Source organism: Notamacropus eugenii, chromosome 6 (genome assembly GCF_028372415.1).
Source record: "Notamacropus eugenii isolate mMacEug1 chromosome 6, mMacEug1.pri_v2, whole genome shotgun sequence".
Classification (NCBI taxonomy): Eukaryota; Metazoa; Chordata; class Mammalia; order Diprotodontia; family Macropodidae; genus Notamacropus; species Notamacropus eugenii.
In genome coordinates this window covers 296,674,144-296,692,260 of record NC_092877.1, presented here as the reverse complement: position 1 = coordinate 296,692,260, position 18,117 = coordinate 296,674,144, and the positions used below count along the sequence as shown (strand labels likewise).

Genomic DNA, 18,117 nt, shown 5'->3' with positions numbered 1-18,117 from the left:
GAGTTGAATAAGAAAACCTTTGTATTGAAAAATTTTCTTTCTAAAATGATATTGAGAAAGAAAAATAAGTAGGAGAAATACAAATAAGGATTTTTTCTTCTTTGGAGGGTCATGTCTTATGCTTTGGTGTATGTATTAAGCATGCAGTCTTTTGTTAATGTAACACATTCATAAAAAGTTTTTAATTGTTTTGATACTAGAATTGATGCATTTAAAGGTAATTTTTAAAGCAAGTTTTATTGTCTGTTCATGTTAATGTATTTAAATATTTAATATTTTGTGGAAAAGGTCTGTGTAACCTTGATTGGTTACTTAGTAAGGAATGCTGTCATGCTGAGATTAATATAGTATGAAGTTTTATGAACCTGGGAATTGAATATTGATGGTTTACTATGGTCAGCATCAAGTATGTAATAAATTTTGATATGGGTTAATGATGGAAGGAAGAATATGTTTATAAGATGCAGTTTAGAATGGAGACTTCATTCTCTTAGTAGAAAGACAGCTGAACTTTGTCTGTGGAGAGCTCTGACCTCTGTCTAGTCAGTGGGGTAGTTTTAGGTGCCACTTTATGAAAATTTCAATTTTTCATTCAGAGAAATGAACGCCAGATTAAATCAAAGGGAAGCAAAGTAAAAATAGAATTTTTTTCTTTGTAAAGATTTTGAGATACGTAATTGGCAATTATATTTATAGTTGCTATCTGTTAAAATTTTTTAAAATTTTTAAATAGGGTATGTTCTGCCAGTATTTTTTTATTTGTTTTTGTTCCCAAATGGGTATATGGAATAGCTGTTATTTTTAATTACTTAATGAAGGCCTTTAAAGGCTTTCGTCTAGTCATTAGGTTTCTTATTATATTGGTTGTATGAAGGGCTGAAACATACATATTAAAAAAGACCAGACTTAAGAGGAACAAATATTTCTGTCTATGTCAAATTATTTTAAATTAGCATTTTAATACCTATCTCACATTTGGCATTAGCAAGAAAATCTGCTGTCAGTGGCTCATTTTAAGATTTGTAAGCATCTGTAGGTCTTTTTTAAATACAAAAAGTTTTTCCCCAAACTTCCTTGTCACTCCTTACCATAATATGTAGAGGATAGGACTCCTTAATTAAAATCCTTTTTAATTGTAAACTTTTTGGTGGTGGGCACTGTCTTGCCAATGCACATTGTGCACTTGTTGAATATAGTCTGAGCACTTGATGAATATAGTCTAATTCCATAGAATACAGCTCACTTGCCTTTATGGCCTCAGTACTACTGCTGTGTGAATAACTTTCAAATTTATATCTCTGGGTCTAATTTATTAATTCAGTTTTTAATCTTCTTTCTCCTTATAATCTGCTTCCTTACCTATGGACTTGCCACTTGTGTTCATTCAGTGAACACATCCTTCTTAAGTATCTCTTTGATTAAGGTTCTTTTGAAGGGATATATAGAGATATAAAGGAGTTCTATCCTCAAGAAACTTAGAAAGATGATATAGAGACACAAATAACTTTATTACAAAATAGCATCAGGTGCTGTAACACACTATGTCCCAAAAATCTTAGTGCAGTTTTAAGTCTTAAGCCTTTCTTAACACTGCCCTAAGACATTCAGGCCACTTTGCATATGCAGATTGTTTGGCAAACCTAAGGTGTGATACAAACGTTAACTACTGTTATAAGAGCCTCATGAAAAGTATAGAGCGATTTCAGAGAAAACTATTATTTGTGACTGAGGTAATCAGGTAAAAAAGATGTATTTTAAACTACTTGCCCTCTTACTAGGGAGTTTCCAGCTATCACTGTTTGTATCTTTTTTCTTTGACATTTACTTAATAATCTCTCCATAATAGCTTTTCTGGATCCCTTTTACCATTCTTTATTGGACAATCCCTGCTTCCATTAAAAAAAAATATTTTGTGTTTCTGAGCTTGTTAACAATGAATTTTTGACCTTTCCATATGGAAAGAACAGAAAAATATGAATAGCATGTACTTTTTAAAAAAGTATATAATAAATTTAATATAATAGTTTTAGAGCAGTCTTGTTAGTATACTTCCCTTTCAACTACATTTTATTCTTTAATGTGGGTTAAAAAATATTTCAATGACACTCATTTCTTTTTTATTTTTTGACAATCACCATCACTAGTTTCTATACTTTTCATGAGGCTCTTACAACAGTAGTTAACGTTTGTGTCACATTTTTGTACTACTGGAGCAGTTCACAGGTCTGTCAATGGTGTCCTGTCTTCATGTATTCTCTTTTAACAGCCGTTATCCTTTTGTGTCATCTTTTATAGGGCTCCACCTGTGGGCCAAATAGACCCTTGAGCTAACAATGGTTTTTATGTTTAAAAATAAATTATTTTTGTATTTTAAAGTTTAAAAAACTATTCTTAGTTTGCTATCCTTACTAAAATAGGCTGCAAGCTGGATTTGCTAACCCCTGGTCTTTTTCAGTCTGATGGATTTGAGGTGGATGGATCCTCAAAATTATTTTAATCTTCGTTTCTCTTACTCTAAGTCATTTGGAGCACTTTTTAGCATGGTTATTGAAAGCTTGCTTTTTGTCTTTTGAGAACTGCCTTTTTATAACACATTTATCTGTTGGAGAATAGTTTTTGATCTTATATATTTAAGTTTTTTATGTCAGTTTTTTATTGGAGAAACCAACTAAAAATACTTTTTCCCAGTTAATTATTTCTTTTTAAAATTGAACTGTGTTGTTTTTTGTTTGTGCAAAAGCTTTACAATTTTGTGTAATTGAAATTGTTTATTTTGTCTTATACAGTTCTCTTTTGTTTGGTCAAGAATTCTTTCCTATTCAAAAGACATCTCCTTCCTTGGTCCTCTAATTTGTTTATGATGTGACCTTTTTACCTAGGTCATGTATATCCATTTTGAGGTCATTTCAGTGCATCATAGAATTGTTCTGAATCTGATTTCTACCAGACTGATTTCCAGTTTCCCCTGTAGTTTTTGAATCTACTCCAGCAGCTGAGGTGTTTAAGTTTATTGAAAACTAGGGTACTATGTTGGTTGTGTACCTAATCTTATTCACTGGTCAACTTTCCTATCTTTTTTTAAACAGTCCCAAACAGTTTTTATGATTATGTTTTTGTAGTTTAGTGTGAGATCTAGTACTTTGTGTCCCCTTCTCCCTTGAAAGTTTTGATTTTTTTTGTTCTTTGGGATGAAAATTATTTTAGTTATGTGTATGATTGGTGTGGCACCAAATAAGTAAATGAATGTAAGTATTTATTATTATTACTGGGAGGAGATTTATTTTTATTATTATTATTATTATTGAAACGGATTAACCATGAGCAGTTAATATCTCATCAGTTTTTTAGGTCTAGCTGTGTTTCTCTAAAGAGTGTTTTGCAGTTTAATTATATAATTCCTTTCTTTTGTCTTGGTAGATGTCTCTGAAATAGGTATTTTATGTATTTTGTAATTATTTTGAATGGAATTTTTTTCTGTCCCTTTCTGCTGTTGAGTTTTGTGGATAATATGCAGAAATACAAATGACTTATGTGGAATTATTTTATATCCTATTATTTTGCTGGAGTTATTGTTTTTCTCTGCTTTTCTCTTTCTGCTTTGTCTCTTTCTGGTTTTAGGTATCAAGACCATATTTGTATCATTGAAGGAATTTGGTAGGATCCCATCTTTTCCTATTTTTGCAAACAGTTTGTGTAATATTGGAATTGTTCTTTGAATGTTTGATAGAATTCACTTATAAATCCATCTGGTCTTGTGTTAACCTTTTCCCCTCCCCTTTGGGCAGCTGATTATGTTTAAGAATGTTCTGCTTCTTCCGTTTTATTTAACTCCCAGGTGTTGAGAGGTTTTTTTTCCTTTATTTCACCCTTTTTTCTGCCCTAATATGTCAGAATTCCACTCTTTCTCTTTGATTTCTTTTTTTCATTTTGTTTTCACATTTGGAGCCTTTCCTCCCTCCCTCCCCACTCCTCTTTTTAAGGAACATTTCATTCTCGTTTGTAACCTGGAGAGTAGATAGATGTTCCTTCTTATCTTCTCTAGGAAGGAGACTAGCCAGAACTTTGAGCATGAATAGTCTCTTCTTTGTGACAAATATAAACGCCACACAATTTTTGAAGATCCCTGCAAAAGTCTTCTTGTTTCCCATACTTGCTGGAAATGAGCCGCATTTTTTTTTTTCATTTGTGCTAGTTGGTTCCCTGGGTAACTGCTGGGGCAAACTAGTTAAAAGGTCTGCAGTCAGGATTTTTGACACTTCCTGTCTACCCTGCTCCACCCTATTAGTACATTAGTTCAGTCTTGCTAACCATTTACGAATTCGTCTTGGTTATCTTGTACAAGTTACCCTGTCTTTTCCAGCTGTTAGGATCTTTTTGAGTCCTTTTCCCACTTCATCTTCTTGTCCTGATTAAGCTTCTGTTCATCTTGTTTCCTTTTATGTGCCTTCACTTTTTTTATTTGTCTCTGTTGTTCTTCACTCCCTCAGATCCTTTATCTTCAGTCTTGAAGCACCAGTTGCCTACTGGGCATTTCAGTGGATGCCCCAGAGACAGCTTCAATTTAGCATATCCCAAAACTAAACTCATTATCTTCCTCTCTCCCTTCCATAAAACCGACTACCAAACTTCCCTGTTTCTTTTGCAGGCACCACCACCTTCCATGTTACTCAGGTTTGTCATCTTGACACCCTCGATTTTCTCATTCTCCTTCACCCCTTATACCGACTACCAAACTTCCCTGTTTCTTTTGCAGGCACCACCACCTTCCATGTTACTCAAGTTTGTCATCTTGACACCCTCGATTTTCTCATTCTCCTTCACCCCTTATATTCAGTCACTTGCCAAATCCTGCCATCTATCTTCACAGCATTTCTTGTATCCAGCTCTTCTCCTTCATTCTCACAGCTCTACCACCGTAGTTGAGACCTTTCTCACCTTTCTTTTAGACTGTTAAAGTAGCCTTCTGTTAAAGTCTTCCTACAAGAAATCTCTCACCACTCTAGTCTATCCTGCATATATATGGTTGCCAAAGTAATTTTTTAACCATGTGGCTTCTACTCAGTCAGTTCAGTAGCTTTCTTTGCTTCTAGGATAAAGTATAAACTCCTCTGCTTAGATTTTAGGGCTCTGCACAATTTGACTTAATCCTTCTCATGCTCTATAGCCTAGCTGCACTGGCCTTGTCTCTGCTCTTCACACACAGTAGTACCCTTGTCTCCTGTCTGTATGCCCTTTGCACCGGCCATTCTCCATTCTACAGATGCACTCCCTCCATCCCTGCCTTGAGGAAGTCCTGTTCTTCCTTTAAGATACAGTTTATATGCCATCTTCTAGATGAAGATGAACATTTCCTGAGCCCTCGTCTGCTAGTGCCCTTCCTCCCAAACTACCTTGTATTTAACTATTTCATATTGATACTTCATGTTTTCCATGTGCATTTGTTGTCTCCCTCCTTGACAGTAGGGTCTGTTGCCTTCTTTTACATCTGCATTTCCAGATGCTAGCACAGTGCCTGACATATAGTAGGCACTTCCACAACACTTGATTGATCTTGAATCCTTTTCCTCCTTTAGCTTCGATCTTTTTGTTCTCTTCCTTCAGAAAATGATATTTTTTTCTTCTAGAATATGAGCTCCTTGTGAACAGGGACTGTCTTATTTTTCTGTATATATCCTCAGCACTTAACATAGTGTTTTGCACAGAGTAAATGTTTAGCACATGTTTTATTTGAGTCCTCCCAAATTCCTTTACCCCAAATTCAATTTCTTTTTCATCATTTCATATCCTTTCAGTTCATGCTGATAATTCCCTACACTGCCTCTGTTCCTTCTGGAGCTAGAAATGGATTCTAGTATTTTTGCTTATAACTGTGTGATTTTATGAAAATAATTGAACTCTCCTGCAAAGTAATTATACTTCCTTATTGTTAATATAAAGAGTTTGGATTAAATAGTCATAACACTGTTTTTTACTATTTAAGTTCCATGATCTTTTATATCTTCTACCAGTATAAATGTACTTCCTACATTTATGTGGGCAGAGGTGGGTAAGATCTGTGTCAGGAAAAATCAGATCTCACAGGGATCATAGCCTCATTATTTGAACTCCTTATTTAGAAACTTGACTATTGTCAATATTATACATATATACATAAGTAAATATTATTGATATAAATTTTTAAGCACTTTGTTTTACAAAACATTTCCCTCAGAATAGTCTTGTAAGTCAGTTTATTATCAGCCCCATTTTTTAAAATTAGGAAACTGAGTCTCAGGGAGCTTAATTGACTTGTCCAGTGTCATATGGCTTATAGTTGTCTGAGTAGAGACTTACAACCTTATCTTCTGACTCTAAGACCAATTAACTTTCTCAGTGGGTTGATGTATATCACTTCTTTTTTTTTTGTTGTTTGCCAGGCTGCTGACTAAGCTATGTAATAATGACCTTTTATTTTTGACCAACTATCAGTCAGGTATGAATATAGGAAAATCATGACAGTCCAAAAGTTCTTTATTGAACATTTTCTGATGTTATTCTTTATCCAGCAGCCTACCCTTCAATTCTTCAATCATAGGCTGAACACAGCCACTCAATTCAGCAGTAGGGCAACTTTGGCATTTCATTTTCTGTATAGCTTTCCTTTCTCACACAGAAGTAAATAGAATAATCTTCACTACTTATAGGTTAAAGCAAAAAATAGATATGTGTTCATAATACAGTAATAAGTGTTTTGCTTGAAAAATTGCAGAATTTAGCAATTGTTAATAAACTGTCATCCTAGGTAAAAACTCTTAAACTAAGTAATCGTTGTTTAATATATTAAATATTTTAATTACTAGACAGTAATGACTAATTCTAAGTATCACATGATACTTTTCAACTTTCATTGAAAGCAAAAGCAAAACAGTTTTTGCTTTCTTACTTTTGAGTATCATTTCAAGATTACTAAGCTTTTGGCATATAAAAATCCTTAAAACTCTCTAGCCTTTTGAAATGAATACATACTTTGTTTTAATGTATCTATTTCCCCAAAACCCCCTTGTAATTTTTTGCCAAAATCTGTGGCCAAAAGGTATGGGTATGAATATTATGAATGTGATTGTTAACCTTCTTTTAGCCCACCTCCCAGCCCTTTCCTGTTCCCAGTTGCATTCTATATTTGTCTATCCTCCTGCTCTCTTTCATTTTTGTGAGTGATCTCCTTGTGTCTTAAGAACATAGAGATGATGGTACCTGAAGAGTGGAGGGGGTGGAAAGTGGAATTGGAGCAGTGTGATGGAGCCCATCTTGGCATGGAAAGATATGAATGCAGTGGGAGTTGTGGATTAGAGAACATCGAAAAATTTTTTACTTTAAATGTAGCTGTGATGATTATACATGGCAGATTATTAGTAAACATAATAGGTATTTTTTCCACTGATGTAGTACAACGAAGAGAGCACTGGCCTAGAGTCAGAACCTGGTATCAAATTCAGCCTTTGATATGGGTCAGTACCTATGTGACTCTGGGCAAACCACATAACCTCCCTAGTCTCTTATTTCTCTTCTGTAAAAAATGGGGTTGAACTAGCTGGCTTCCAAGGTCCCTTTTAGCTCTTAAAGTTTGTGTTCCTATTATCTGCAAGGAAAAAATTTGAACTTTTTAATAATGTATTCTGATTTGAAAATCAAATTATCAATCAAATCAAATCAAATTATCAATCAAATTATTCATTGGCAAAACTTTATTTTTGTTTTAGATCCAAGACCAAACTCACCAGTACGTCATCAAGGAAGGGGTGATGAACTTGAGCGTGATGAAAGAAGAGAGGAACGAAGAATAGACAGAACTGATGACAGAAGAGATGAGAGGGCTAGAGAAAGGGAGAGAGAGAGGGAGAGGGAAAGAGAGAGAGAAAGAGAACGCGATAGGGAGAGAGAAAAAGAGAGAGAATTAGAACGAGATCGTGCCAGGGAGAGGGAGAGAGAAAGAGAAAAAGACAGAGAGCGTGAACGAGATCGAGATCGAGAACATGATCGAGAGAGGGAACGAGAGAGAGAACGAGAAAGGGAAAAGGAAAGGGAACGGGAGAGGGAAGAACGGGAAAGAGAGAGGGAACGTGAAAGGGAAAGAGAACGAGAACGAGAAAGAGCGAGAGAAAGGGATAAAGAACGTGATCGTCAAAGGGATTGGGAAGACAAAGGAAGAGAAGACCGAAGGGAAAAAAGAGAAGATGTTCGAGAAGACAGGAATCCAAGAGATGTTCATGATGAGAGAAAATCAAAGTAAGTGATTATGAATCACCTTATTAGTGCATTAGAGTTTAGAGTTAAAAAGCTGTTTAACTTTTATCTTACCCATCTTTTTGTTCCTTAGTCCTCACAGAACCTTGAAAATGTATCAGTAGCATTTTTAGAATTTTTATTCAAATGTGTTACCTCCCTTTAGTTTAAGTTGCTAGTTTTTCTTCCTTATACTGTCTCCTAATTTTCTATTCCACGTTTGTCCCTTCCCAGCTTTCTCTGATTTTTTATTTTAACCAACCTACTTTTAACGATTCTGTGTCATTAGCTAGATTTGTCCTCAGAAAACAGAAATGCTTTCCAGAATTGGTACAACCTTCAAATACCTAGGGTCACTATCACTCCACAGTGAGGCAATGGAGAAAGATTTTATGGAACTCAGAGAATAAATCTTGAGCAAATAATGTATTTTCCAAATTTATTGATTTTTAAAAATTGATTTCTCTTCAACATTTTATTGTATTATTTCTGTTTAAATGACTGAGTAAAAAGAAATGATCTTGAGAATTATTTTGCTAGGAGCTAATATTTCATTAAAATGGATTAAGTTTTGGAATTTTATGTCTGGGACAGATGTTTTGTAATAAGGCTGTACTACTCCTAGTTCTAACAACTATTAAAATGTAGAACTTTTTCCCTTTCACCTGGTTTTGCTAAATTGAAATTACTCTTCCAATTTAGGAAGCGCCATAGAACTGAAAGCAGCCCTAGTCCCCGACAGTCACCCAAACGCCGACGTGAACATTCTCCTGATAGTGACACCTACAATAGTGGAGATGATAAAAGTAAGCGTATCTTAATTAACTTTATTTACTACAGTATTTGGGCCCACTCGTAGGTAGAAACTTATTGACAGGAAGAGCTGTTGACTTAATATGAGATCATTTTCCTCATTATCTCAGTTATTAAATAGCTTCATTTAGTTACATACTTGCTTTAGAATAATAGTATTTATGATTAAAAACATGCTTTAACATTGGTAGCCAAGCTGTATTGCATGTCTTTATTTTCTGAAACATAATATTTATGTTAAATGTTTTCACTTTGAAACCTTGAAAATTTGGCAGGAGATGGAATTTGGTTGTTGACATTTGCTGCATGTAATGCTTTATTGTTTCGTTTTCTCTTTCAAATTTGAATAGATGAAAAACATAGACTATTGAGCCAGGTTGTACGACCTCAGGAATCTCGTTCACTTAGCCCTTCGCACATGGCAGAAGATAGGCAGAACCGATGGAAAGAGGAAGACCGAAAGCCAGATAGAAAAGAGAGCTCCAGGCGCTATGAAGAGCAGGAGCTCAAAGAGAGAGTCTCTTCTGGAGACAAGCAAAGGGTGGAGCAGCCAGAAGTAACAGAAAGCTCAAGAACACGTGCACAAGAAAGTGTTGGACACCACCAGCCTGAAGAGCGAGATGGGTCTGATCGAGCACATGAGGAAAACAAGAAAAAGTCCAAAGTACCAAAAAGGACCACTAAGAGAAAGAAAGAGGAGGATGTTGGAATGGAAAGGTACAGCACTGAGTCAGCAACAGAGGACGGTCAAGTATTTTCACCTAAGAAAGGGCAGAAGAAGAAAAATGTTGAAAAGAAACGTAAAAGATCGAAAGGGGATTCTGATATTTCTGATGATGAATTAGTTCAACATAGTAAGAAGAAAAAAGGCCCACGGACCCCCCCTGCGACCACAAAAGAAGAGTTAATTGAGGTGTCAAGTGAGAAAAATGGAACAACTGGTGAGGTTTCCCAGAAAAGAGAAGATACAACATTTAGTGACTGGTCTGATGAAGATGTCCCTGACCGTGGAGATATGATTGTACCTGAGCGTTCAACTGAAGAATCTAACAAAAAATGTCACAGAACTAGAGTGGAGAAAATAGAAGCACCTCATGTTACCATAGAAGATGCACCACATCGCAAGCCAATTGATCAAAAACGGAGTAGCAGCTTGGGAAGCAATCGTAGCAATCGTAGTCATACTTCTAGCCGCCTGCGGTCACCTTCCAATGATTCTGCTCATCGCAGTGGAGATGACCTGACTGGTCGGAAGAGAGTCCTGCACAGTAGCTCCAGAGATAGAGAAAAGACAAAAAGCTTAGAAATTCCAGGAGAGAGAAAATCCAGGATTGATCAATTGAAGCGTGGGGAGCCCAGTCGCAGTACTTCTTCAGGTAATTAAGTGGAGTCCATAGATTGTTAAACCAGTGGTTACATTGGTTTAAAAAAACAACTTAATCTACCACTTGTGTATGTTTTTATTAGCCTTGGATGATAATTGTGCATATTATAGACCATCAGTATTGAGCAAAGACTTGAAAATCTCTTCCCCTTCATAAAATGGTTTAGTGACTTTCTGGTTATTAGGTAAAGGAGCTGTTATTTTTTTTTTTAAACATAAGCCAACTGAGACATAGATAATATTTATGTTGCTACCTTCACAATCTCTTGATCTAATTGCCTCCTCAGTATTACTAAGAATAAAAAGACCCTAACTTCATGTTGTTGGTCTAAAGTCCTATGCCTAATAGCTTAATTTTAGGCAGCCTCGGATGTTCCTCTACCCATAATCTATAATTGAATAGATCTGGTATTAAGCTTACAAACCTTTTGACTATAGGGAATTGCCACCAAGAGTAGGGACATTGCAGGGAAACAATATCTCCCCAACTTCATGTCTATTCCAGGCAGGAGTAGATTGTCCACTTGTATTCAGTCAGGCTTAAAGTCTGCCAGGTGTCACTGGGGAAATTGAGTCCGGAGAATCCCACCTCAGCCCATGCTGAACAGCCGCTCTCCCACTCTTCCCTTGAGATCACCTATGCAGTTCATACCAGCACCTCATGAGCGTACTGGCATCATGTAATGGAGGCTCGGATCACCTTTGTTGCTTCCCATACCTGGAGTTAGACTCAGAAGAACAGTCATTTAGTAGTCCCACATCATCTAAAAATGGCAAGTTCCTTTAGCCAGGTTTAAAATATGATTATAATTTCACTTTGGCTAAGGAACATCTTTTAGGCAAGTCTTAAGTGGCTTACATGTCTTTCTATACATGTTCTAGTTCCTGATTAAATGGCAGTCATAAAATCAAATTTACCATTAAAACCTTGACTTTTCCATCAATGCCAAATTTTATCAGAGGTTACCTTCCTCTTGGAAAGTTAGACTGAAATTCTTTTCTCCAAACTAAAGATGTCATTGATTTATTCTCAGTAATTAATTTAGTCTATTGTTTTAATACTAATTGCTTTTACCTCACTTTGTAACATGACCAATTTTTCTCCCCATCACCCCCCTCCCCCTACTTCCTAATACCTTGTATTCTGGTTGCTCCTTCCCTCAATGTACCCTCCCCTCCATCACACGCCACCCCTGTCCTATCCCCATCTTCCTTCTTTTCTTGCAGGGCAAGATAAATTTCCATACCCCTATCCCTGTAATTCTTATTTCCTGATTGTATACAGTAAAAATTCTCAACATTCGTTTCTACACTTTGAATTCCAACTCCTCTCCCTCCTCTCCTCCCTCCCCAGCCCCATTAAGAAGGGAAGCAATTCAATACAGACTAAACGTGTTGTTTTGCAAAAGACTTCCATAGTAATCATGTTGTGTAATACTAATTATATTGCCCTCTGACCTACCCTGTCTCCCTTATTTCCCCCCCTACAATTGACCTTGTCTCTTCTTGAAAGTGTTTATTTCTAGTGACTCCCTTCTCCCATTTGCCTTTCCTTCTAACATTCCCTTCACTCTACTTGTTGCTTCCTGTCCTACTTTCCTGTGGTGTATATAAATTTTCATATCAAATTTAGTGAGCATGTTATTCCTTCCTTCAGACACATGTGGGGAGAGTAGCTTTATTCTCCCCCCCTTCCTTATCTCCTCTATTGAATAATATTTTTCTTATTTCTTTTATGAGTTACAGCCTGCCCCATTTCCTTACTCCCTTTCTCACCCTTTGATTTTTATTTTATTTTATTTTATGTTATTTATTTTTTGTGTGTGTGTGAGTATGTGGATATCATTTCTTCTGATATAACACACCCTGTACTCTCTATCTATGTGTATGTGTGTGAGTGTGTGTGTACAATCTCTCCAACTAAAGGAGCTGTTATGAGCTTCTTATGTTAGGCAGTGGATCTGAAAGCAGAACATTTTGCCTACAAAAAGAAGCTAGCATAAATTAAAGTCTTTTCGAAAATGATGCATTTAAAATTCTTTGGTATTTGCCATTTTAGCTTACTTTACAGCATTTATAGGTAGTCACAACCCTGCTGTCAGGTAATTAAAACTCCTGTCGGGTAACTAAACAAAGTTCTGCACAATTTAATAGCTTTTCCAATTCTGGAAACGATGTCTTCTCTGTTCATGTAACTTTTGAAGAGATGCAAACTTATTAGAATAATAAACTGGATAGTTTTATGTAATGCTTTAAAGTAATCTCTTAATCTTGGAAACAAGTTTTAAAGGTTGTACCTTCAAATAATTACTAACTTCTGCCCTACTTTTTCAATATTGAATATCAGTGTCATATTAATAATATTTCCAGTGATGCCAATAATTTTTAACTTGAGGTAGGATAACAATACTTAATTGATAAAGCTTGGTATGTTGGTTAAGTTGTTGAGGACCTCACATAGGAGCTTAGAATTATATGGAACAAGGTGGAATAGAAATGGTAAGGAAATGTTAATGTCTTTCTGTATGAACTGGTTATAGGACCTAAGGAGCAACTTTACAGGTCTCATAATAATTACTGCAACTTCATTTTTTTCCCCTCCAGCATACTGCTCATGGGACGGTCAGAGTAGAGTGGAACTCTCATTTTTCAGTCTTAGAAACTACTACTCTTTTTAATGCACCCCACTCTTATATTACCTTTCTTGGCTCCCATTTCATACTTTATTCATATTGTGCATAAAGTTCACTAGTTGATCAACCTTGGGTCTTTTCCCTACTACCTTTTGTCTAGTTGTGTCTCCCTAATAGTGTGTTATTGAAATTTTTTAGGTGGAGAAGAGAGGTCCAAATATAAGATTTGCAATTATCACTATTAAATTAAATTAATTTTGGCCCAAAGTTCTGCATGTTAGAACTATGACTGATTAGTGTGTGACCTATCCTTCCTTGTTTTGTGTCTTCTGTAAACTTGATAACCATGCCCTCTTTGACTTTTAAGTCATTGATAAAGATATTAAAAGAATAGGACCAAGCACAGCTCTCTGGGACATTCTGCTAGAGACCTCTTTCCAAGTTGTCATCAAACAATAAATTAGGATTTTTTGAGTCTGACCCTTGAATCGATGTTAAATCCACTTAACTGTAGTGTCATCTAGCCTTTACCTTTCCATCTTTTCCATAAGACTAGCATGAAGTTGTCAAGTGCCTTGTGGAAATCTGAGTAAACTATGGCAGAAGTGTCTACTAATAGAGGAACCCTGTTACGAAAGGAACTGAACTTAGCCTGGTCCAGTCTGTTGATGAGGAAGCCACACCGGCTCCCTGGGATCCTAGTTTTCTTCTGTTTATTTCCTTGATTTTTGGTGACCAACTGTTTTATTAGTATATTTTAGCATTTACCAGAAATGAGAAACAGACTTATTATTGACTTACGGTTTACAGATTTACTTTTTCTTGTTATTTGTGAAAATTAAGACATTGTCTCTTCTCAAATACACGCAGTGCCTTTTCCACATTTCATAATCTTTATAAATAAAATCACTGAAAATTCTAGACTAGTTTTCACATCTGATAGTTCTTACTACCCAAGGATGAAAGATACAATTCATCTTGAATTGGTGACTTGAACTTCTTAATAACTTTCATTTATCTTGAATATCTACTTATTACTTGCTATTTTTTCCTTTCCTTTCCAATGTAAAAATCTGTCCTTAGCTGAGAAAACAGCAATAAAACTTGAGCATCTCTATCTTGTTTTCTTTCCTTCATTATCATTTCCTGTTAATCCTTAGCTGAAGCCCTGTCCTTATTTGTAACTCCTCTTTTCCTTAATGTAAATTTTGTGACCATTACTGTTTTCCTTACTGTTCTTTATGAATATAAGCTCATTTTTAGCTTTACTATACTGATACTATATTTATAAAATCCTGGATTTATACCAGACTGTGGATGGCCTTTCTCTTTACCTCTCTCATGAATTGTAAGATGGTCACTTCTCCCTAAGATCCTTTTTTTTATATTTTAACTAGCAACCATGTTATTCTTAATGAGAATCAATTTGGTTTAATTCATTGAACATTTATTAAGCATCTACTGTGTGCCAGACACTGTGCTAAGAGCTGGAGATACAAATAAGAAAAAGAAAACTGACCCCTGCCTTTGAATAGCTTGTGATCTAGTAGGGGAAGGCAGTTCACAGAAGGGAGCTGAAAAGGGAAGAGGTCACCAGGGGACAGGGCAGAGGCATAATATTCGTTGCAGTTAAGACCAAGTAGAGGTGCTTGTGGAAAATAGTTACCTGGAAAATTCTTAGCCTCTATAAAGGAAGTCTTTGGGAGGAGTTCAGTGTTTTACATGCCATTTCTTCAGTCAGAGGGAAGAGGCAAATGAGGGAGTTGAGAAGCTCCTAATTATCAATAGCTGAGTTGATTTTCATGGTGACAAGAATTCAGGTGATCACCTTATCATGGGGGAGGAGAAATGATTCCGTTATAGAAATTAAAATCGGCTCCAAAATGTCATTATTGACAGCTTCCTTGGATTCCTGTGAATATCTCAGTATTTTTCCTCAATTCCTTACAGTCAGCCTGTTGTCAGATTTTAGTGTTTTTACCGTCATGATTTCTTGTACGTCCCCTTTCTTTACTTACACAACTACCATCCTCATATAGGCCTTCTATAACCTCTTGCTTGCACTATTGTTCTAGCCTTATGATTGGTCTCCCTGCCTCAAAGCCATTCCCACTCCTGTATATCAATTACCTGCCAAAATGATTTTCTTAAAGCTCAAGTCACCTCCCCTCAACTCAGTAAATTTCAGTGGCCTCTGATTTACCTCCAGGAACAAATAAATTCTCTGTTTGGCATTTGAAGCCCTTCATAAGCTGGTTCCTTCCTACCTGTTTAATCTTCTTGCACTTTACTGGCTAAAGTTTACTTTATGATGCAGCTAAGCTGGTTTATTTGCCTCTGTCATTCTACTTCTAAACACTAAGGGCTGGTGACTAATTTTTTCCTACATTGTAGCTAAATCTAGTAGTTATGAAAAAAGTTTTCTCTTTAATGCCTCTTTCCTTTTTATTTTAAAACCACTTGGATTTGATTTGCAAATTTGCTCTTAACCAGCCCCCTTGTTAAATGTACCTTCCTACTCTCCTACCAGCAATCTATAATTTCTTTGTTTTAATCTGTGATTCAGAGATCTAGTCCTGTGCTTAGATATATTAACCAGCCTTTCTTTCTTGAAGCCCTTGACTTTTAGAAAAAATTGTGTAAAAAAACAAAACAAAAACACCTCATTATCTGTGTCAATAAAAGCCTTTAGTTTCTTGCTCAAAATTTCATAATGTTTAACTACTTTCTATATTTTTTTTCTGGAAATATTATTTGTATCCAAATTAAATTAAAAGTCAGTAGTGGTCACCAAATTGGACAAGTCTTGAGAGTTTGAAGGTCACTTCTTAGATATGTGCCTAATGAAGAGAGCAGACCTTTCTTCAGAGTTATCAGGTTGAAAAATAGCCACCTCAGGACCCCTTTAGCAATCATGGAGAATTAAATGTTCCTTTAAAAAAAATGGAAGAATGGTTTCAGTTCAAAACAAAGAGAAGGGGCCTGAAGAGACAGAGGCTAATCCCTCATCAGGGAGTTAGTAGCTATCACTACTCAAACCTTCTTCCTCTGATCCCTTGCTGAACATTTGCTTCCCTGGTAGCACCTTAGGATAGTTGTTTTTACCAAGTTGAGCTCCTTTGTCTTCTGGAAGAGCCTTATCTCTGTTTCAGGTGTTCAATTGTCCTTCTTCCATTTCTTTTTCTTTATCATATTCTACCCTTGAACTTCCTACCACAAGTCTGAATTTCCCCTCGGCCTCTTAAGGTTCCTTTTCTTTGTGTCCATATGAAGTCCTTCTTTCATTTTTTAAAGAAACACTTAATTTTCCCTGTTACTTTTGAAAGTTTCCTAAACCTCTTTTGTTTCCCAGGAGACAAACTTGTACTTTGACTGTTGATAGCCTTTGTTTGTTTCAGAAATATAAGCAACATGGCCAGTATAGGACGCTATGCTATTCTGGCTGCTCTCTATACTTGATAAAAATGAGATCATCAGCCTTGAGGTTCTTGGCTAGTAGCTCCCCCTGGAAAATTGTTTTTGTGAACTCTTGGGGGAATCTTCCAGTATACCCTAGTCACATTTTCATCTTGTCAGTTCAGTAGAACATGAAATGCCTTGCTCTCAAGGAGCTTACATTCCATTAAGGAAAAACCACACATATACAAATAGTACTTTGTATATAGTTTATATTTAATTGATTCCTGGAGGGATCAGAAAAGGTTGTTTTTAATCTGGGCATTGAAAAGAACTGGGCATTCTGAGAAATGGAGGTAAGGAAGGACAGTAAGCCAGCCACACATGGACAAAATCATGGAGGCAAGAGTCAGGAAATGAAATGGTATATATGGAAAAAAGCACATAGGCGGGCCACTTCATCTGGAATGTACAGTGTATAAGGGGGAGTGTGAAAAACGTCTAGGTAAGTTGCGGTCAGATTGTGAAGCGGTTTATATGTCAAATAAGAGTTTTTAAATTTAATCCTTGAAGCAATAGGGTGCCTTTTTGAGTAGGGGAGTGATAGCCAGAACTGTGCCTTTAGAGATAACAAGTTGGGAACAGTGTTGAGGACAGATTAGAAAGGAAATTTAAGATATGGAGAACACTAATTGCAGATTTTATAGTAATCCCCCCGAGGGGTGATGAGGCTCTGAATAAAGTGGTTGTGACATCAGGTGAAGAGAAGGGGATGAATGAGAGCTGTAAGGTAGAATGGATAAGACTTGGCAATGATTAGGTCTGGGAGGGTGAAAGTGAGCAGTCAGGATGGATGGCAAAACTAGGGGGTTTAGAAGAGGCAAATATTTCATGGCAAAGATGACTAATGGCTTCCATTTTGGATTTTGCTTGAGTTTGAAGTGCCTGTGTGTCACCCTATAAGAAACCATCCCGTAGACAATTTGATGATGTTACATTGCAGCAAAGGGGAGAGACAAGGGCTAAAACATGTAGATTTTTAATAGTTTTAACAGCCACACCCACTTCTTTTTCCTTTTCAGTTTACTGACTTTTTATCTTCTCTTAATATATCTTGTCAATTTCCTTTTCCTCCTACATCCTCCTTAGGTTCTTTTCTCTCTTTTCCTGTCTTCCTCATCTTCAAACTCTTGTTCTTTTCTCTGAACCTTCCTCCTTCCTTTTTTCTCAAACTCTTCTCTTCCTCAGACTTTCTTCTTCCCTTTCTACTTATTTCTTCTTGAACTCACTGCTGCTACTACCACCTCCTCTGGTTTTCTTCCTGTAGAGATGGTCCTCTGATTTTCATCTTTCTTGAATCACCATGTTCTTCTTTTACTTAAGCCCCTCCCCCTTGTCTGACTCCTTGTTCCGCTTGAGTCTTCCTCATTCTTATCCTTGTCTGCTTTTTATTTCTCAAAGTCAGTCTTTAGCCTTCATAATTCTGAAGTGCTCCCTTTTCTTATTTGTCTTGGAGAAAAGATTCTTATCATCTAAGAACCTTCAGGAAAAAGAACCAAATATTCTTATGTGGATGGAATTTTTCTTGAAGGGACAGAGTTTGGGTGAAGATTCATTTCTTAGACTTAA

General features: G+C 36.2%; 1 protein-coding gene across 14 annotated transcripts in view; it reads left to right on the top strand.

The window, feature by feature from the left end:
• ZC3H13 (zinc finger CCCH-type containing 13) overlaps positions 1–18,117 on the top strand; it is an 85,984-nt gene that overhangs the window by 51,907 nt on the left and 15,960 nt on the right. For 9 of the 14 annotated variants that reach the window (XM_072617211.1, XM_072617214.1, XM_072617212.1 and 6 more), the window contains 4 exons: positions 3,619–3,654; positions 7,740–8,265; positions 8,965–9,068; positions 9,426–10,451. In XM_072617211.1, coding sequence (XP_072473312.1) covers positions 3,619–3,654; positions 7,740–8,265; positions 8,965–9,068; positions 9,426–10,451 — 1,692 coding nt within the window. The remainder of the gene's footprint in view (positions 1–3,618; positions 3,655–7,739; positions 8,266–8,964; positions 9,069–9,425; positions 10,452–18,117) is intronic. The other 5 variants (XM_072617215.1, XM_072617218.1, XM_072617213.1 and 2 more) reach the window with 1 other exon arrangement.